General features: G+C 33.7%; 1 protein-coding gene across 1 annotated transcript in view; it reads left to right on the forward strand.

Moving 5' to 3' along the window:
- LOC103596472 (UDP-glucose:glycoprotein glucosyltransferase 2-like) overlaps positions 1–19,401 on the forward strand; it is a gene marked incomplete at its 3' end in the record, with an annotated part of 80,697 nt that extends 61,296 nt beyond the window's left edge. Inside the window, exons 10-16 of the mRNA XM_008580110.1 lie at positions 642–702; positions 8,128–8,219; positions 9,157–9,316; positions 11,842–11,961; positions 13,065–13,150; positions 13,688–13,823; positions 19,270–19,401. Coding sequence (XP_008578332.1) covers positions 642–702; positions 8,128–8,219; positions 9,157–9,316; positions 11,842–11,961; positions 13,065–13,150; positions 13,688–13,823; positions 19,270–19,401 — 787 coding nt within the window. The remainder of the gene's footprint in view (positions 1–641; positions 703–8,127; positions 8,220–9,156; positions 9,317–11,841; positions 11,962–13,064; positions 13,151–13,687; positions 13,824–19,269) is intronic.
- Between the last annotated feature and the right edge of the window lie 981 nt (positions 19,402–20,382).

Consider the following 20,382-nt stretch of genomic DNA (forward strand, 5'->3'; position numbering starts at 1 on the left):
CGGATCCCACATACAGACCGGTTCCCGCTCACTGGCTGAGCGAGGCGCGGGGGCAACACCGAGGGTTGCGATCCCGTTGCTGGTCCAGGTCCAGTACGGGGGCGACACTGAGGGTTGCGATCCGTTGCCGGACATGGAAAAAAGACAAAAAAAAAAAAATATATATATATATATATATTGTCAGTATTTTAAAATTTCCATGCTCTGGTAAGATACCAAGTTAATCAAAATTCTTTGTGTACAAATATCCTGAAAATTGCATATTTGCATTCACACATATGATGACATTGGTAAGTTCATACAAAATTTCTGTATATAAGCAAAACAACACAAAATAGCTTTTTCAATCAAGTATTTTCAAAAAATAAGTATCAAGTAGTAAACAAGCTATGATAACACTTAATGCATACAATTAGTGCACATGAAATTTTGACAGTCTCCATTCCACCTGAATCGGATAGTCTTGTCAAATGAAAGCCCTAGTACCATTGTCAAATTAGGTTATATGGAAGTATACACTTTTCAGTTATGAAGCATTTGGAGTTTTTAGTTTCATATCCACAGTATTACATTACATTGAGCTATAGATTAGTCCTAAACATTTAAGGAAGAATGAATTATGTCAGTATTTATTTTCCCAGATCTCTGACCAGAATTGCTGTAAATCAACATATGAGGGAGGAAATACAGGAAAATCAAAAGGTTTGTTTGAACTCTTTTTAAAAAAAATTTACCACACTAATATCACTGAATAATAATATCTGAAATAGACTTTGGATCTTCAATTTTTGTACAAAAACATGTTAATTTATACTTTTTTGATTATTAAAACTGTTCAGATTCTTCCATTTTTATATTGTTTGCTATATGTAGCATACTCTGTGATTCTAGCCAGTCTTTCCTGACATATCTCCTATTTATTTTACCCTATACTTCAGAATTTCTGCCCATGTAGTATTGTTTTCTTCACAGGATAAAGAATAAAAGCTGAGAGTTAATTATTGTTTCTCATAATTAGTTTCGTTTAAAAGCTTGTGAGGACCTAGGCAATGTTAGACCACTGAAATATTACTAGAATCTATATCAACACAGTAGAAGACATGGATAGAAATAAATGCAAAGAATGTCCTCACTTACAAGTGGGAGCTAATAAATAAATAAGAAAGAGAAAAAAACAACAGTCACAGTAATACAATGAACTTTCAGAATGGGGGAACAGAACTAGGATTACTAGAAGTGGGAAATGAGGAAGGGAAGGGGGTCAGTGAGAAATTGGTTAGTGGACACGAAGAATCATTATGTATTGTAATGATGAATAAGCTAGTTATCCTGATTTAACCACCATACATTGTGCACAGATATTGATAGTCAACTCTGTACCCCACAAATATGTATAATCAATTAAGTTTCAATAAAAAAGTAAAATTTTTTAAAAATGCAGAGAAAGTGAAGCAGAAGTAATGAGATACAAGGGGTTCAAGAGAAAACAATAGATGAAAGGCAGGTAAAGGATTCAGCATGCCTATACAGCAGTCCTTGAAATACAAAAAAGTGATTGGACAGAACAAAGGTTTGTTTGTGTATTTATTTATTTATTTACTTATTTTAACTTCTCAGTATACATTGTAGTTGATTTTCGTGTCTCTTTATCTGTTCCTCTTTCCCCTCACTCTCTCCCCTCCCCCCGCAACTACATCATATCTAGAACAAAGGTTTAAAACTACAATTAGAAAATTTTTCTGAAATAGAAGAACACCCAAATCTACAAATGAAAAGAGTACACTGTGTAACTGGGAAATCTGACCCAGAATGGTCAAAACCAAGACATAGGCTATTGAACTTTATTAGGGAATAAAGGGAACTATTTGTGTATTTAATAAAAAAGATCAGAACGAAAAAAATCAGATTGGCCTCAGACTTCTCAAAAACGACATTCAAAACCATGAAACGGTGGAATTCCATATATATATGATATTCAAGGAAAGAAAAGCTGTCCTTCAAGCTGTCTTTCAGATAGATATGTATATATAGGGCACAAAGAACATTGAGCATCAAGAATTCAGGTAATATTGCTCCCAAGAGCACTTTCTGAGGAGTTTCAATTTAGAACTAGTTGAAGATGCTTTGGCAAAATGCTATTAGGCATTGAATATGTTTTGGCACAGAACTAAAAGAAAGGTGATGGAAAGGGTGATAACGCAGAACGTAAAAAGTACCTATTCTGCCAATGATGAGGTATTACAACTAATAAAAATGGGGGGGGTAGAAAAGAATAAATTTACTAACTGTCTTAACTGTAATACTTCAGAATTAGAGGATATGATTTCAGGTTGAAAAATCAAGGAGTGGAAGCCTAAACACATTTAAGAGTTAACCATTAGCAAAAATAAAACTATTGAATGAAGTCGGGCTATGAGAAGGAGAGGCAGAAAGAAGAAGTTTAAAGATAATTTTTTATTTTTTGTAGCAGACTCATCATTAGATATTATTTAAAGAGAATTCATGAGGATTATATGAGTATGCATGTTAAATAGTAACTAGCAGAACAAAAATCCAAATCTTCCCAAGTGTAAAAGTAACTGAATACGTGAAAAAACAGATTAAATTGTTAGAAATACATCTAAAATGCAGGATGGAAGAATAACAATTGAGGCTAACCATGTTTGTAATAGCAATAGTTAAGCAAACTTAACTAACATTAACAATAATTTTCTGTTTTAATCATTAGGCAAAATTTCATATATGTGAAATAAAAACTCAAAGTAATTCAGAAATGTTAAAAATAAAAGGATAAGCAAAGTATACCAAGCAATACTGTGTTACAGGAATAGCGATCTTCATATATTATGGAGCCAAATTCAGATCTGAAAACACTAAGAAGCAAAAAAATGGCCCTTTGTAATACTAAAAGGCATGATTAACAATGAAAATATAGCATCAGTACACAATAGGAGTATTCATAAAACAGAACCTGCTGGGAGAAATACAGTTCACCTTTTGGTACAAGACTGATGAAGTAGTCCAAAAGTAAATAAAGGTATAGAAAACCAAACAACATTTCAACATGGTAGGTCTTACTGATATATTACAAATTTTGTATCTGATAATAGAGAAAATATGCCTTTTTAAAAATTTGTATGGAATAATAATTACAAAAAATCCAGAAAGTAGATATAATAGAAAAAATGTTCCCGCCTTATTGCAAACAAGAAATCAGTAACAAAATTAGAGAAAAAGGGCTTTTCACTCAAAGATTAAAAACTTTTATGTACTCATGAGTAGAAGAGAAAGTATACATCAAGTTAAAGTATTTCTCTATAATAGAAAAAAAGACAATAGCACTTGAAAATATAAGATATTAAGGTTGACTCTTGAACAACATGTGTTTCAACTATACAGGTCCACTTACACGTGGATTTTTTTTCAATAAATACTGGAAATGTACTTTCTCATGATTTTCTTAACATCTTTTCTCTAGCTTACTTTATTGTAATAGTACAGTATATAATACATATCATACAAAATATGTGTTAATCATCTGTTTATGTTAGTTATCATTAAGGCTTCTGGCCAACAGTAGGCTGTCAGTAATTAAGAGTTTGGGGAGTCAAAAAGTTATTCACAGATTTTCAACTGTGCAGAGGGTCAGTGTCCCTTTGTTCAAGGGTCAACTGTAGTATCTTTGGGACACAAATAAAACAATGTTAAGAGAAAAGCCTTAAAATCTTACTTCAATAAAAATGAAAAAACAAAAATAAATGAATAAAGTATAGGACTTAAAATGTCTGTGTGGGCACCACCACATACCCTGACTGCATGGTTGAAGGCTATTGCTCTTATATCTATGCTGGCTACCTGGCTGCTCCTGCCTGCTCAGGGCCACTGAACCACCCAGAACCATTACCTTTTCTATCTCTCAGCCATTTGGAGTTAGCAGTGAAAGTTTGAAACAAGCTTTGTTTGTAGAGCGAGAAATCTTTAATTAGTAAACTAAATAATCATGACACTGCAGATGGTCTTCTTGATTAGCTACCTCTTCAGAGCACACCCATGGGAGAAAGACAAGGATGCTAATGGCTGTCATGTAATTAATCTAGGGTAAATGTGTTTGGACTAGCAGTCCATGTTACCGCAGTAGCCGATGGAGCATGTATGTGAGAAATAGTTAAACTGGATTTCAACCCTGGGGAAGAGTGTGGATGTGACTGGAAGGTCAGAAAATCTTGGACTGTTCATTGCAGTATTACTGCACGTAGGTAGGGCATGTGAATCCCCTCATTGTATGTCACTGTTACATTTCATCTATACGCAAAGAGTACGTTTCCTGCAAAACACATAAACAAAAGGTTTACGTAAAAAAAATAATAGCAATCTTTAATTATATAAAATGATCTCTCCTCTCATAATAAGGCAAATACAGATCAGAATTAAACTGAGAAACCAGATTTCAAAATTTGAGGAAGTTTGACAATGCATTCTGTTGGCAAGTCTGTCTTTTTTGAGAAAGAAAATAATAGCAGGAAACAAGAATATATATTTGTATATGTTTGTGTTCACATAAAGAAACACTAGAAGGATGAACAAGAAACTGAAAAAACAGCTCTAAGGGCAGAGGTAGGGGGTAGGGAGTAGGTGAAAGGTGCTGGCATAAGAATTCTTAGTGTATAGCTTTTTATAAAGTTTTGATTTGGGGCTCATGCAAAAAAATATGACTACGCTCAAGTTGTATAAGAGAATTCGAGTTTTATTCAGGAGACAATAGTGTAGCAAATTTCCAAAGTACAGCAAATTCCCCTTGAAGTTTATAATTGCTCCTTTGTTCTGAGTGACCAGAATCTTCTTTTGTTGATTTTAAGTTAAGTGTCAATCCACTGTGTCTTTTATTGTTTACTGTCAGAGCTATTAAATTATACATATTAATGTATTTCATAACAATTTTTGTTTGGAGAAAAATGGGGATATTGTCACATAGCTACTTTTTTTTTTTTTTTTGCTGCATCAGTGTGAAACAGATTGTTTCAATTACATAATTACGTAATGAACAAAATGCAGATACTTAAATACAAAATTTAGGTAAAGGATTATACCTTACCCATATAAAAGTTCACGTCTCTTCTAATTGTTTCCAACTAATTATTTTGTGTGAAAATTTTAGAACATCATCTCCAAAATTATATCTGTAAATCATATTTTCTTTAGAATATTTTTTCTTATTCCTTATTCTGAAAATAAAACCTTCTTATATTAGGATTTATATCTGATTTGACTTGAAGTTTTAAATTCAGAATGCATGTAATTTCACCTTAGGAATTTCCGACATGTTTATAAACCAGTACCATTATAAAGCTCAGCCAGTTTTCTGAGATCCAATCAATTGGAATTTCTATAGCCTGAGGTAATATCTCAGTTCCGTTGGTTGTTAAAGAGATATATTGGAATAAACTATTTCCTCTTTTTTAATAAATGAGCTTAAGTTTTTCCATGGGGATTTGCATTTGTTTCTGCTCAAAGACCAGGAGCATTCCCAATTTAATTCCACTTTTAAAAGTCCAAGTTTATATTTTGTGGGCCACAAAAAAGTGTGAAAACATACTCCAGACCCATGTGAAGATAAGCCAGAGGCCATGAATTCATATGGAAGACTTGTTCTTCCTCCTGGAAAAACCAAGGTGAGATAGACAAGGTTCTTTTCTGTTTCTGCAGAGCATTTTGTTTTCTAGTTCACCTTTTCACTGTGAGTGTACACAAGAATATTTTTGATGCTACTCTCTATCCTGTGTAGGTCTGAGACTTTCTGTCCTGTCCTTAAAAACCCAAGCTTTGGGCCACTTAGGAAGCTCTAGATTTTCTCAGGATGGAGCCGTTAGTGTTTGTTTACATCTCTGGATTCATATTCCCATTTCCTCTCTGCCCTCAGATGAATTCTTTATTTTTTTGAAAGCTAAGCCACATTTAGAGGACATTATTAATATTTTAATCTAGTTTTTGGTGCGTTCTTTTAGTAAAAGGATTTTTGGATCTTTGGTTTATCATATCACTAGAAATTAAATTCTCACCCCTTATTTAAAAGAAAGGCTGTCTTATGTCATAAGCTCAGACTAAGTTCTTAGGATTTAAGGTTGTTTCTCTGGGGCGGAGGAGAGAGAATTTATAAGCACATAACTGTCTTGAGAATTAGCAATTTAGTATGAATCTGTGTGCTTGATTTACTCTCTGTTGTAGCTGAAGATGCATTAAAACAGAAATGCATGAGGTACTGGAAAGAGTTTGAATCAGTGTGTTTGAAGGTTTAATGTAGTTTTGGGGAAAATAGCAAGCAATAAAGTCCACAGCATAGAGTTTAAGAGGAAATGATGAAATGGTGCTCCCTGAAACATCTCTTCTTTAAATTTAATTAGACAAATTATACTCAAACTAGTAGATGCCCTGGGAAGGCAATCAACATTAGGGCTAATAAAAAGCTTGAATAGTATAAAAGGGCTGGAGGAGGTATTGTAGAACCTTTCTAGCACTTATGAGAGGTAAATTAACACCAATTGCTAAACATAGAAACTGGATAAATTTCAATATTCATTTAGAAATTAATTTTATGATGCTGTCCTAAGTATTAAAATACAGGTTATACTTAAATCATTCAAAGTTTGGCATGTTCACACATGTGCACAAAGTATTTGATAGATATTTACACACTGGGAGACACAATTATGGTCTGACTTTGGAGTTTTGGCAGATCTGGGTTCAAATTCTGGCAAGTTTCCCTACTAGCTTTTTTTGGGTGCGTGTGATCCGAACCCTCGGGCGGGAGCACCACCGCGCTTCCCAAGCGGCGCACTATCCAGTGCGCCACCGGGCCGGCCCAGGCCTCTGTAGATTTTGAGGTTGGAATGCAGATGTCTTAGAAGAAGTACTTATGAAAATCTTACCTATGAATCTTCTTATGTTAGGGTTTAATCTCTTGTCAATATTCTGTATAAAACAAGTGGAAATATTTTTTGTCCCATTACAAGTTTAGTTCATCCTCTCCCTTCTCTGTATGTAGCTCACCTATTATGTTGGGTGATAATTATATAGAAAAATTCACATTTGTCAATCTTTCTTTAAATATCTTCAAGTTAGTTACTTGCTCTGCCTTTGCAGAGTAATTTACACAAATCTCTATTATTAATCACTTATCATGTGATATCATTGTAATGCACAGGTTTAAAATTGTTTTTCCTCTTAAACCAATTTACCTACCCCTGTAATAGTAATAATAAAGCTTTCATTTGTAAGTTCTTTATATGTGACTAGGCCCAGATATTTACATTAAAACTACAGCAAACCTGTGAGGTAAATATAATTCCCATTTTATAGTTGAGGAAACAGGATTATGAAAGCTAATTGAATTTCCCAGATTTTACAGCTAGTAAGTAGCAACACCAGGATTTAAACCAGGTCTGCTACTAACACCGTGATCTTGATAACTCTGTTACACTGACAGGAATGTTACATTTTTTTGTTTTTGTTAGTGGTCTTAGTACCTAAAGTTGTTTCTAGCACATTGCAGGTGCTCAGGAAATGTTCACTGAATGAAAGACAGTGAAAATTCAATTAGTAGAAATTTAATGGAAACTTTCATGAATTTAATGTGAGCTCCAAATATTTACACATGACCAGAGTTTTACTCCTGGGATATCACTGCCTCAAGGAATAGGAATGTACCAGCTATCAAATTGCATATGTGCACAAACACACACTATATAAAATATGGCAGGTAAGTAATCATTGTAGCATTAGAACTTTAATATTGCAAAATCAAAATATTCATCTATTGAATTCTGTCTGTAACCTAAGATTTGTATCACTTAGATCAGGGGAGAGCAAACTACTGTCTACAGGCTAAATCTAACCTGCCACCTGTTTTTATAAGTAAAAGTTTTATTGGAACATACTCATGCTCATTTGTCTACATATTATCCAAGGCTGCTTCTGTGCTACAAAGGCAGAATTGAGTAGTTGCAAAAGAGATCATATAGCCTGCAAAGCCTAAAATATTTACTCTTTACCCTTTCTAGAAATAGTATGGTGACCCCTGACATAAACCACTATTACATCACTTGTTTAACTGTTATTTTGTTCTATCTTAAGTATCTCCAAGATAGATTTGAAATTCAGCCAGGTGATGCTCATCTATTTATAAATGGCCTGCCTCTTGATATGGATGTTTATGATCCTTTTAGGTAAGTATTGAAGTATTGATATAAACTAACTGTGGTTTATATATGGGTAAACATTGTCCTGGATTTAGTATTTGTCAAAATGCAAAGAACCACTTTAAAGATAAAGCAATATGTTTGTGTAAAAAGAGTACTCTACCAAAATGTGCAATCCCAAAGTGTCTTACAATGTCAGACCTGGGAGAGACGTCGGAGATACTTGTTCAGATGAACGTTAGACTTACGTAATCCCATTGTTCTAAACTTTTTTATTGAAGAGAAGGTTGATGATTTAGCCTAGAAGTTCTTTGGGACTGGGCTGATCAGCCAGGGACCTCTATCCTTCAGAAAGCAACATGAGGCATTTTCCCAGTAAACAGTAGTTTGAAGATTCAGATTGCCCAAACTTTTTGTCAGTGAGGTTATTTACTGTTGATGTTATTGTTGTTTTAGCAATAACATTTTCTACCATGTTTAAGGACTAACAAAATTATTATATATGTAATAAGGAATTTTAATTCGTATTCTAAACAGATGTGAATGTTCATGCTTTAATGAGGCTTCCCCTGTATTAAAGTTTTATATTTTATGTCTGTTTGATCTTATTTTTGTAGTAGGTTTATCAAAAGAGTGACCTAATATTTTTTTCCCCTCATTTTGGCTTGCTCAGGGCTAGTTATATCCTTACTACTTTGGTAAAGAATGTAATATTCTTTGTTTTATCTTTTAAATGATAATGAGATTTTATTACCACTAAAAAAACCCATATAAGTTTACTCTGGATAACTAGAAAAGCTATTTGTCTTATTTGTTAATAAGTTTAATTTAACAATATATTTTCCTGTGCTGTTAATAAAAATACCAATTTGTTTTTAATGCTTTGAGAAATCTATCAAACTTTAAAAGATTTTTTAAAAATTTGGCAATCAAAACAAAACATTTCTTTTCTTTGAACATAAAGTATTTTGGATATGCTGAAATTAGAAGGAAAAATGATGAATGGACTTCACAATCTTGGGATCAATGGGGAAGATATGAGCACCTTTTTAAGATTAAATTCACACGTTTCACACGTTTCGGAACATTCCTATGTGTTAGATATTCGGCATTCCTCTATAATGGTAAGTACTCATGCTTCTCCTTGTTCTAAAACCTTTGGTATGTTTAAGGCTTAACATGATACCAAATATTGGCAACCTTTAGAATAAATTTAAGCATTTTGGAAGAGTACTTAGTGTAAAAAAGTAAAAATGTAAACTCATCTCCGCTCCTCCTTGTAGCTTCCTTCCCCTTCCTCATATTCTCCAAATTTCCTCACAAGAACAGCTACTCACTTTTAGTCAGTATCCTTTCCAGCTTTTAGATTAAAAACAAAACAAGAACAACGGGATAATCCCATGAACAACAGCAACAATAGAACATCAAATAGTTAAAATCTGAAGAATATCAGAATACTGCCTTAACATGATTAAAATCTTGCCTGAACAACTTGTAGTGGCCTCCTAACATTTTGAACTGTGTATTACAGCCTGAGTGAATTTTTTTTTGAAATTTGATTACATCACCATTCCTTGCTTAAGCACAGAAGTAGGCTTTAGTATGGCCTGTGAGGCTGCATAGGGCCTGCTTCCACTTTTCACTTCTTAGACTGTGAAGTATTCTTTTTCCCACTCTTCCTTATCTCATGCTTGGAAAGCACTTTTTCCTTTCTCTATTCAATTAACTCTTATTACTCTTTTTTCAGAGTTTAGCTCAAACAACTCTTCCTGAGAGAAGCCTTTCTTAATCCAGATTAGATAGGGGGTGGGGGGGGTATCAGGGAGTCCCTTAAGACTACCCTCAGGTTCAGTGATTTGGTAGAAGGACCCACGAGATCCAGATGTTGTTATACTCATGGTTATGGTTTATTAGAGCAAGAGGATACAAAGCAAAATCAGCAGAGGTGAAGTCCAGAGGAAACCAGGGGCATGCTTTCAAGAGTTCTCTCCCAGTGGAGTTGTATAGGATGTGCTTAATTTGAAGAGGATCAATACATGAGAAGTGCTACCTACTAGGGAAGCTTGGTTGGGCCTGGAGTTTAGGGTTGTGAAGTGGTATCTGTCATGTAGACATACAGTGGCTCTGCACCCGCCCTCAGTCACTGATACTCCAGACTTTTAGAAGAAAAGCAAGTGTTCATTATAAACTACACTGTTTATATGAACTCTCTAGACAGACTGTTCGAATTGCTGCAGCATGGCTCAAGGCCCTAATCAATCCAAAACACTCTTATTAGAACACTTCAAGAGCTCAATTCTCAGGAGCCTGCCTAGAGATAGTCATGAAAACAGGCCCTTCTTGTGAGTGTGTAAGGTGTGATCCACCCAGGCCTGCTGAGTTAACCATTTCATACACGTGTGTGTGTGTTTCATATGTGATTTTTCATATGAGTGTATGCACGTATATGTCAGAACTATCAATCTCTTTGCATTCTTTTATTTTTTTTTTTTTTTTTTGTCTTTTTGTCTTTTTTCCGTGTCCGGCAACGGATCGCAACCCTCAGTGTTGCCCCCGTACCGGACCGGGGACCGGCGACGGGATCGCAAGCCTCGGCGTTGCTCCCGCGCCTCGCTCAGCCAGTGAGCGGGAGCCGGTCTGTACGTGGGATCCGAACCCTCGGACGGGAGCGCCGCCGCGCTTCCCAAGCGGCGCACTATCCAGTGCGCCACCGGGCCGGCCCCCTCTTTGCATTCTTACAACAGTTATAATTTTACATATATCCTGTGGTCTGTTTCTTAGTAGACTGTATAACCCTTTTGCAGGTAGAAACTTGTATCTTTTTTCTCAACATTATGTCCCTGGGTTTAGTAGGTACTCAATAAATATAAATATTCCCTAAATGAATAAGTAAATATTTATCTCAAACTAGCATAAAACATCATTTTTAATCCTGAAATTCTGGAAACATTATAATTACAGTGTGACCAATATAAGCATGGCCCTATCACCTTTCTGATTTAACAATATTATAGAAAGTATAATTATTACAAATGAGAAAATAAAAGTGTTGCATGACATAAGATTGTATGACTAAAACTCCTTGAGGAAAGCCATTATAGTTAATAAGAGATTTTCATAGTAAGATGGATTTGAAGTAATATTACACAGATCAAAAGATTTTTTAAAAGATCTAAACAGTGGTTTATATGTTTTCTCCATCTTTTATAGTTGATTAGATCAAGACATCTAAGGTGTTGATTTGATAACTTTTATAAGCCGTCTTATTTTTCTTATATCCAAGCCTTTAAATTGAGAGGGGAGGTGGAGAGCCTCATTTATTGCTGATAATTAAGAGAGATATTCTTCTCTCTTAAATGGCTTATGGAGAGTAGTTTTTATTTTTATCTTGTAGCATGAGAAACACACATGAGTGATAGAAATCAATTGTTTTTGAGGTAAGGCTTAATGTAAAAGGCTACAGATATATACAGTTGTATACTTTGATGTGTTCCTTGAATATTCAGCTGGTTTCCTATATTTAATAAAGAAATATAGAAAATCCTATGTATATTTTCAGTTGTTACTTGATATAATGAAAATATGGCTTTGAAAATGATTTAAATGTTGGCTTAATATAGCTTTCACAGATTTTTGGATTCTTTCATAGTGGATTAATGACTTAGAAAATGATGGTTTGTATGTTACATGGCCTACAAGTTGCGAGGAACTTCTGAAGCCCATATTCCTTGGAAGTATACCTTCCATAAGGCGTAATTTTCATAATTTGGTGAGTTTTATATATTAGTTATTTAAATATATATTTTATTAAAATATTAGCAATATTTTTGGACTACCTTCTGTTGGTAAATAGGCATCTGAGTTGTAATGAGGTAGCATGGCTTACTGGGTTTCAAAAGCTAGCAGTGTCACGTAATCTGCCTCTTATTATTCAGCCTTAATGTCATTGTGTAACACTAATATTAAGTTGGTGGATTATTTTTACATTTTCTCAAATGATTTTATGATAAGATTTTTTTTCATTCTATATTATAAGGAACTAATGATTAAAGGGTAGTACATTTCAGGGGAAAAGACATAAATATGACTTTATCATCTATGCATGTTAGTTTATTATTACAATACTAAATATCTAGACAATCTTATTGTAACTTTGAAATGTGCAGAAAACACCTAGGGCTTTACTTTTTTTCACATACGAGGTAAATATTTATTTCCTGCAACAATCTTGAGCAGGCAGTTATGTTAATACTACTTTTTTGGTCGAAATTCAGTTTCCATTTCCATTTAAAGCAATTTACCACAGAAAATCCAGTGAACATTTAGAATAAGGTGTTTTACTTCATATAAAAAAATACTTTATGCTGTGCTTCCAAAATGGAAATGAGTGGTCTGACATTAAATTCCATGTATAATTATGTTTGGATGTGCTACTTTTAGAAATCCTTTATAAATTGTGAAATTCTTTCTTATACCTATTCCTCAAAATTCTTTAGAATTACTAGAAATTTCTTTTAGGGCCGGCCCGGTGGCGCACTGCTACAGTGTGCCGCTTGGGAGCGTGGTGGCGCTCCCACCGAGGGTTCGGATCCCACATACAGACCGGTTCCCGCTCACTGGCTGAGCGAGGTGCGGGTGCAACACCAAGGGTTGCAATCCCGTTGCCGGTCCCGGTCCGGTACGGGCGCAACACTGAGGGTTGCGATCTGTTGCCGGACACGAATAAAGACAAAAAAAAAAAAAAAAAGAAAATTTCTTTTAAAAAATTATACCTTGAATTTTGTACTTTTAGCTACAGAAATCAGACTATACTTGAATTTCATGAAAATTTTAAAGTATTAAATTAGTGATTATTTACTATCTGTCTTTTAGGTTCTATTTATTGATCCTGCTCAAGAATATACCTTGGATTTTATGAAACTTGCTGACCATTTCTATTATCATAAAATTCCTCTTAGGTAATGGTCAATTTATATCATTAAAACTGAAGGAAATCCAATGATGTTTTTATTGTGTTATTACATGGCATTAGCATGGAATTCAAAGCAATGGTTAGCTCTAGTTCCTGATACTACATACCTGTGTGTCATGAAGTGTCATATACCTTTATGATAGATTCTTGATCAAAGCTAGTAATTTTATTTACCTTGTTACCTTCCTGAGAGAATGATCTTATCACTGTGGGAACTTATGGAAGGGTTCATCTCTATGATTGTAGTACAAGTACACTCACCCTTTTTTCCCAGAACATGGTCATTTGAAAATGTCACCACCAAAGAGAGAGAGAGTTTGGCATTTTACAAGAATCCAGTAGCTATGAAGATTTTAGTGAATAGGCATTACAATCAAACTTTTCAAGTAATAATATTCCCCTGTCCCCATCTACTATTATATTCCCCCCATCTAGATGTCGTAGTCTAGTAATACTTAAAAATAGTGGTTTATTGTGTTTCATGAGGTATTTGTGACATTCCTTATTCATCTTCTTTTTCCAGAATTGGTTTTGTGTTCATTCTTAATACAGATGATAAAGTTGATGGAACAAATGATGCTGGAGTTGCTCTTTGGCGAGCTTTCAACTATATTGCAGAAAAACATGATGTGTCAGAAGCATTTATTTCCATAGTACAAGTGAGTTTATGCACCAGATACAATTTCTTTGCAATGTGTAATTTTCTTACATTACTATAATATTTATTATTGTAACATTTCAGCGTTTATGAAAACTATCATGGGGATTAATACAGATGACGATTTGATTATTGCAGCTACCTACTGAAGTACATAATATTGTCACCACGTTTTAAATTAGACATCTGAGGCTCTGCCAAAATATATGAATTTACTTAGGTTTACCCAGCCAGTAAAGGAACTTAAATTGCATATATAAGTTTAGAGGAAAACATATTAATAGAAAATGATTATTTGGGGAAATATTCTTGAAATAGGTCTTTAATAAAATCATGAATAAAAATATTATTACAAAATTAAATGTTCTATATGACAAACTGTATAAACTTCCTAGAGAATTTCAAAAAAGGAGATCACATAGTGACAGCAAATTGTGTGAAAGAGGTAAAATTGATAGTCTGACAAAGAGATTAAGAACAGTCACAAACTGGTAAGAACCTAAGAAAGAAAAGAGACAGGAAGATTATTTAATGCTTGAGATTTTAAAATTTTGGTGTAGTTCATTGTGGAAATATAAATGTATTAGAGAATTATAATTATGAAAAGCTGTTATAGCTTAAAAATAACTTCTATTTATTTTTATATTCATTGGGCTTTAGAATGTCAACCAGTATTATAAAAAAGAATGACTCTTCTTCAGACTGAGAAAGGAATTTCCAAAGCTGTATGAATTTCCTACCCTACTTCTGTAGCTCCCAGGAAAAAAATCACTAAATACCTCATTAATTCACTGTCTTAGAATATAGAAACTATCTACACTTCAGTGATTTGGGGGTACAGTTTGCTATGTGAAATAGTGCCATGGAATATGTGTCAACATTATATCTCAGTTTATTAGTTTTACTAACTTACTGGTCTAAAAGTTTATAAGGTCAAACTACTTTATTGTAAAAGGATCAGTATGATATTCAACACTGAGAAACCTGAAGACATTCAGAAATTATCTTTACCTGAGTTATCTTAATTATCAATATCAAGTCTCTTCTGTGGACATTTTGTATCAGATATTAAATTGAATATGATGGCATATTTGTCAATCACTTGCCTTTTGAATTATCTACTACAATATTTAGCACAGTGCCATAATCTTAGAAAACTGAATTACACTCGAATCCTTGTTTCAATTCAAAGCAGCATCAAAGTATTAAATATATGTTACAGCCTATAAGTTGTGCTAAACAATTAGAAGAGAGAGAGATAACTGAGGAAGGAATGTTTAGGAAAAGTATATTAGAATCCACTGAGGTCTGTAGTGTGGAAAAGTTTGTGGTTATTCAACTTGTGACCCCTCAAAAATCACATTATTGAGCCAGCATTCCATTGGGAGTATATTGTGTTCTTTAAATGACTTAGCCTTAGAATAATTTGAACAAATTACGTGAATTATAAAATCTCCTTAAAACTATTTTATATGAGCAAATTACTTTATTTGAATTACATAATTTGAAAAGATACTCTCAGGAGAGAGAGGGAATATAAGATCAAAATAATGATTAAAATATACAAAATTTACTGATATGTGACACTAAGCAAATAGCAAATAATAAAAGTTCATCCAGCCATATCAGTGATTATATTAAGTATGAGTAGATTAAACTTAAGCATACTAGAAGAATGGATATAAAAAGACAGAAAATTATGCACAAGGCACATATTCAGCAAATGAAACCTAAGGTAGCCATAAAATATTAGGGGAAATAAACCTTATGAAAAAGTACTAGAGTTATATGTAGCTAATAAAATAGTTTCAAAACCAACAATGCAAAATTTGATAGTAAGGGAGAGAAATGGACAAATCCACCAAATACATTAGGTTATTTCAGCATTTCTTTCTCAATTATTGATAAGTGAAACAAAGAAGAAATAAGTAAAGATATATAAGATTTGAGTAATACAATTAATGAAATTAATTTACAAGGCAAATATAAAATCCAGCAATCAGAATGAGGTAATTTTACAATTTAAACAGAAAAGGAAAATATAAGTCTTTTAGTTAGAAAAGAAGGGCTTAAAAGTACTGATTAACCATTCAGAAATGAAAAAATCATTTTTTAAAAGTAGAAAGAAAGAAGTAATAAAATAAGAGTAGACATTAATGAACTAGGAAGGAAAAATATAATTGAGAGGATCAAGTTTGGTACTCTAGACAGATAAAATTGACAATTCATCATGAAGACTGGGTTCCGAATTAGCATACCAGAGATAGCAGGTAGAAAATACCAACTTTCTAAGGCCTGGGCTGAGAAACAACACATCATTACTTTCGGTGTGCTCGGTTGTATTCCACTGGTCAACCCACCCCTCAATGGAAAGACCATTGAAGAATTTGGAGAACGTGTTTTAAAACCTGTACAGCAAGTTCTACCAAATGTTGAAATGAACAATCATTTCAATCTTTAAAGTCTGTTTTAGAGAATAGAAAAAGAGGAAACGTCCTAAATCACTCTATGAACCTTGCGTAATGTGTGTCAAAGCCTGACAAAAACAGAAAAGAAAAAATTACAGACTGTTCTCTCTTAGGAACATAGATGCCAAAATCCTAAATAAAACATTAGCAAAGCAAATCTAGCAGTTATGTAAAAGGTAAGCCATCATAATTAATGTGAGATTATTTAAGGTGAAATATTAAAGAGGTATTTGAAAATTTGAAGAACCTGTGAATATATTTCATTATATTATCAGTACAGAAGTTACATAGAAAACATTTGAAAAAATCTAAACCTTTTTCATGATTAAAAAAAAAAATAAAGAGTACAGCAAACTAATATGTAAGGGAATTTCCTTAATTGATAAAAGGACATTTTAATGGTAAAATGAGAAAAGCATTGTTTTCAAACTTGGAAAAAGATAAGATACCCAGTGTCAAAACTTCAAGTATTGTCTTCAAGTTCCAGTCTGTGCAATAAGCCAAGAAAAAGAAATAATTTAAAATATTGAAAAGAAATAAAGCAGATCGTTATTTACAATTATAGGCTTGTCTACACAGGAAACCCAAAAGAATTCATTGATTGTTAGATTTGTTAAAGGAGTTTAGTAAGGTAACTGGATATGAGATGTGTATTCAATAATCAGGTGCATTTTTCTTTTCCAACAACAAATATTCATTAATTACTTTATTCATCAGTTTTATTTAGTGCCTACTACATGCCAGGCTCTGTTTTAGGTGCTTGGTTGTATTAAAATATATAGATAAGGATCCTAACCCTCATGAGAGCATATATTCCAGAGATTGAAAATGTACTTTCTGTAATGACTATGTTCACAATAAGAGCAAATAAAAGATACTTAGGAATAAATGGGAAAAAGATGACTTTTGTGGAGAAAATTTTAAGTCATAGAAAGCCATTAAAGATGACCTAAACAAATGAAAAGCTCTACAATGTATATCAGTAGAAGTATTTCACTTCATAATTATGTTGTTTTCTGTGATTGATTTGTAAATTCAGTGCAGTTCCAACCAGTCTAATCATTTTGTGTGTGTGTGTGTGTGTGTGTGTGTGTGTGTGTGTGTGTGTGTGTGTGTGTGTAACTTGATGGGCTTGTTTTAAAATTTATATGGAAGATTCAGACCCAAAATAGCTCAGACTCTCTTGAAGGAGAGCATAGTGATGGGACATTCCATACTAGATAATAAGATGTGTAGAACTTGTAGTATTGGTTTAAGGGAAAGATGTATCCACCAAAAGAACATACGGGGACTGCAAAACTGAAGAACTCAGAAGTGACATTACCTTAAGTGTAAATAGACTTTCAACAACTGGTGGTTGGACAATTTGCTGTACCAATGCAAACAAATAAGACCTCACACATTATGTAAAAATCATTTCACTTAGCTTAAAAACTTAAGGGAATGATAAACACAAATTCATGATAATGCTTGCATCTGGGAATACAGAGAAATGAGAGTCAGAAAGAGTTTGTACGTTACAGTATTGGTGATGTTCCATTTATGTTACATTGTTTGCTTGTGGAGATTTTTCATTTTATTATTTACACTTCACAGCATATTCTCCTTTTTTGTTATGTATATATTTGTTTGCCTACCCAGTTACGTAAGAATTTTTAAAATTAAACAGTGTATAAGAAGATTGAATTCTTATATGTCTGAGTACCTTAGGCAAGACATTCTGGCTACCTTATTTAATAGGAGTAACTAATGTTTTCAAATGTGGTTAGTAAATAACTGATCATGGTGACTTTTCATATATAACTTTTTTCTTTATTCAAAATTTCATTTTTGTAATCCCTGTTTATGTTTTACAGAAGGCTGAACTTTTTACTTTTTAAAAATTACTGTGATTATAGTATGTTCTACTTGTTCTACCTCCCTAAATTGAGAAGCTCATAAAACTAAATGAGAAGTTTCAAAAAACTCAACTCTGCAGTTCAGTTACAGACCTGTGCCTCTTTTTAAAGGAATAGGTTACAGTTTACAATGATAAAGGAGAACAAAGGGTACTAGTTCCTTAGTATGAGGACTATTATATGGGGGACCTGTCAGCTATAATTTTGTCTCTGGCAATATAATTTAAGTGAATTGGGACTATATAAATAAATATTCCTAATTGATATATCAAAATGCTGCCCACTGGTGATTGTTCGTTTTGGTGGCTGTCCAGTGCAGGCATCCGAACCCTTGACCTTGGTGTTATCAACACCAAGCTGTAACCAACTGAGCTAACCAGCCAGCTAGACATTTGTACTTACTAGTTGTTCCTTCTGCTTGTAAGGTTCTTTCCCTAGAATTCTAAATTTTAGTTCATGTTCATATTTATGTCTCAGCTCAGTCATCTGCTCAGATTTGCCTTCTCTCTTGATGCAAAGCCTAGAACAACACTTGGGTCATAGTAGAGGATTTATAACTATTACTAGTATTTATAACTATACTCATTAAAGGGAGAAATGAAAAAAATGAGAGGAGTAACAGTTTACATTCTGTAAGTGTATTTAGAACATTTGAGACTGGGGAAGAGTGGGGGTACAGAGAAAATCTAGTGAAGGTATGTACTGAAGAGCAATCAGAAATGAAAATAAAACATTTCTAAAATAAGTCATTTGAAAATATTTTACACATATCATTTTGAAGTAAGGTAATCATTATTTTATTAAGAATCAGTGTCTGGTTTGATCAAAATAGAATATAACGTCAATTTATGATATTTTTGAAAGTTATAGAATATTTAAAATAACATTTTTAGTAGAATATGATCTATTGTGTGGTTAAAATGATTTGTCTGCATGTAGTATGTGTAAGTATTTAGGGTGCTTAGAATTTACAGATACAAAATATGTTCTTTATTTTACAAATCTATCTGCCTGCTAAGTGAAAGAAAGAAAACTAATTGCTATAAGAGGAAAATTAATTATAATATCTCTGTTTCCACAGATGTACCAAAAAGTGAAGAGTCAAAATATACTCACTGTGGACAATGTTAAGAGTGTTCTCCAAAATAAATTTCCTTATGTTAATATTTGGGATATTTTGGGAATTGATTCTAAATATGATAAAGAAAGAAAAGTAAGTTGTGACATTATGTTAAGTGAAATAAACCATGCAGAAAAGCCAAATATCACATGATCTCACTCATATGTGGAATATTAAAAAGTGGAACTTATGGGCCGGCCCGGTGGCGCACTGCTACAGTGCGCCGCTTGGGAGCGCGGTGGCGCTCCCGCCGAGGGTTCGGATCCCACATACAGACCGGTTCCCGCTCACTGGCTGAGCGAGGGGTGGGAGCGACACCGAGGGTTGCGATCCCGTTGCTGGTCCCGGTCCGGTACGGGCGCGACACTGAGGGTTGCGATCCGTTGCCGGACACGAAAAAAAAAAAAAAAAAAAAAAAAAAAAAGGAAAAAAAAAAGTGGAACTTATAGAAACAGAGTAAAATGGTGGTTACCAGGGGCTGAGGGGTTGGGGGTTTGGGGAGATGTTGGTCAAAGGGCACAAAATTTAATTTAAACCTGAGGAGTAAGTTGAAGAGATCTGCTGTACATCATGGTGACTATAGTTGTTAACAACATATTGTATACTTGAAAATTATTAAGAGAGTAGATTTTAAGGGTTCTCACCATAAAAAATAAGTATGTAGGTAATGCATATATTAGTTAGCTTGATTTAGCCATTCCACATGTATGCATGTATCAAAACATCATGTTGTACATCAAAAATATATGCAAATTTTACTTGTCAGTTAGAAAGGTAAACAATTGTAGCCTCAACCTAGAAGATTCAGAAAAAAAACCCAGAAAAATCAAAGGCAACGAGACAAATTCCCAAAGAGAAAGAGTAATAGCACAAAGAAGTTCCCAAAATTGACAGATATAAGTCTTCATTGGAAGGGACCCACCAAATAAATGAAGCCCTGATTTCCTTTCAGCAACTTAGCTAGAGCTCGATAAGGAGGAAAGATGAGAGACTGGAATTTGACAATCACGACCGGAAGCTGTCCCGACCCGCGGGATATTCAACGCAGACCCTGGAGGGGGGAGTGGGAATTGG

This window comes from Galeopterus variegatus, unplaced genomic scaffold, assembly GCF_000696425.1.
Source record: "Galeopterus variegatus unplaced genomic scaffold, G_variegatus-3.0.2 Scaffold2021, whole genome shotgun sequence".
Taxonomy (NCBI): Eukaryota; Metazoa; Chordata; class Mammalia; order Dermoptera; family Cynocephalidae; genus Galeopterus; species Galeopterus variegatus.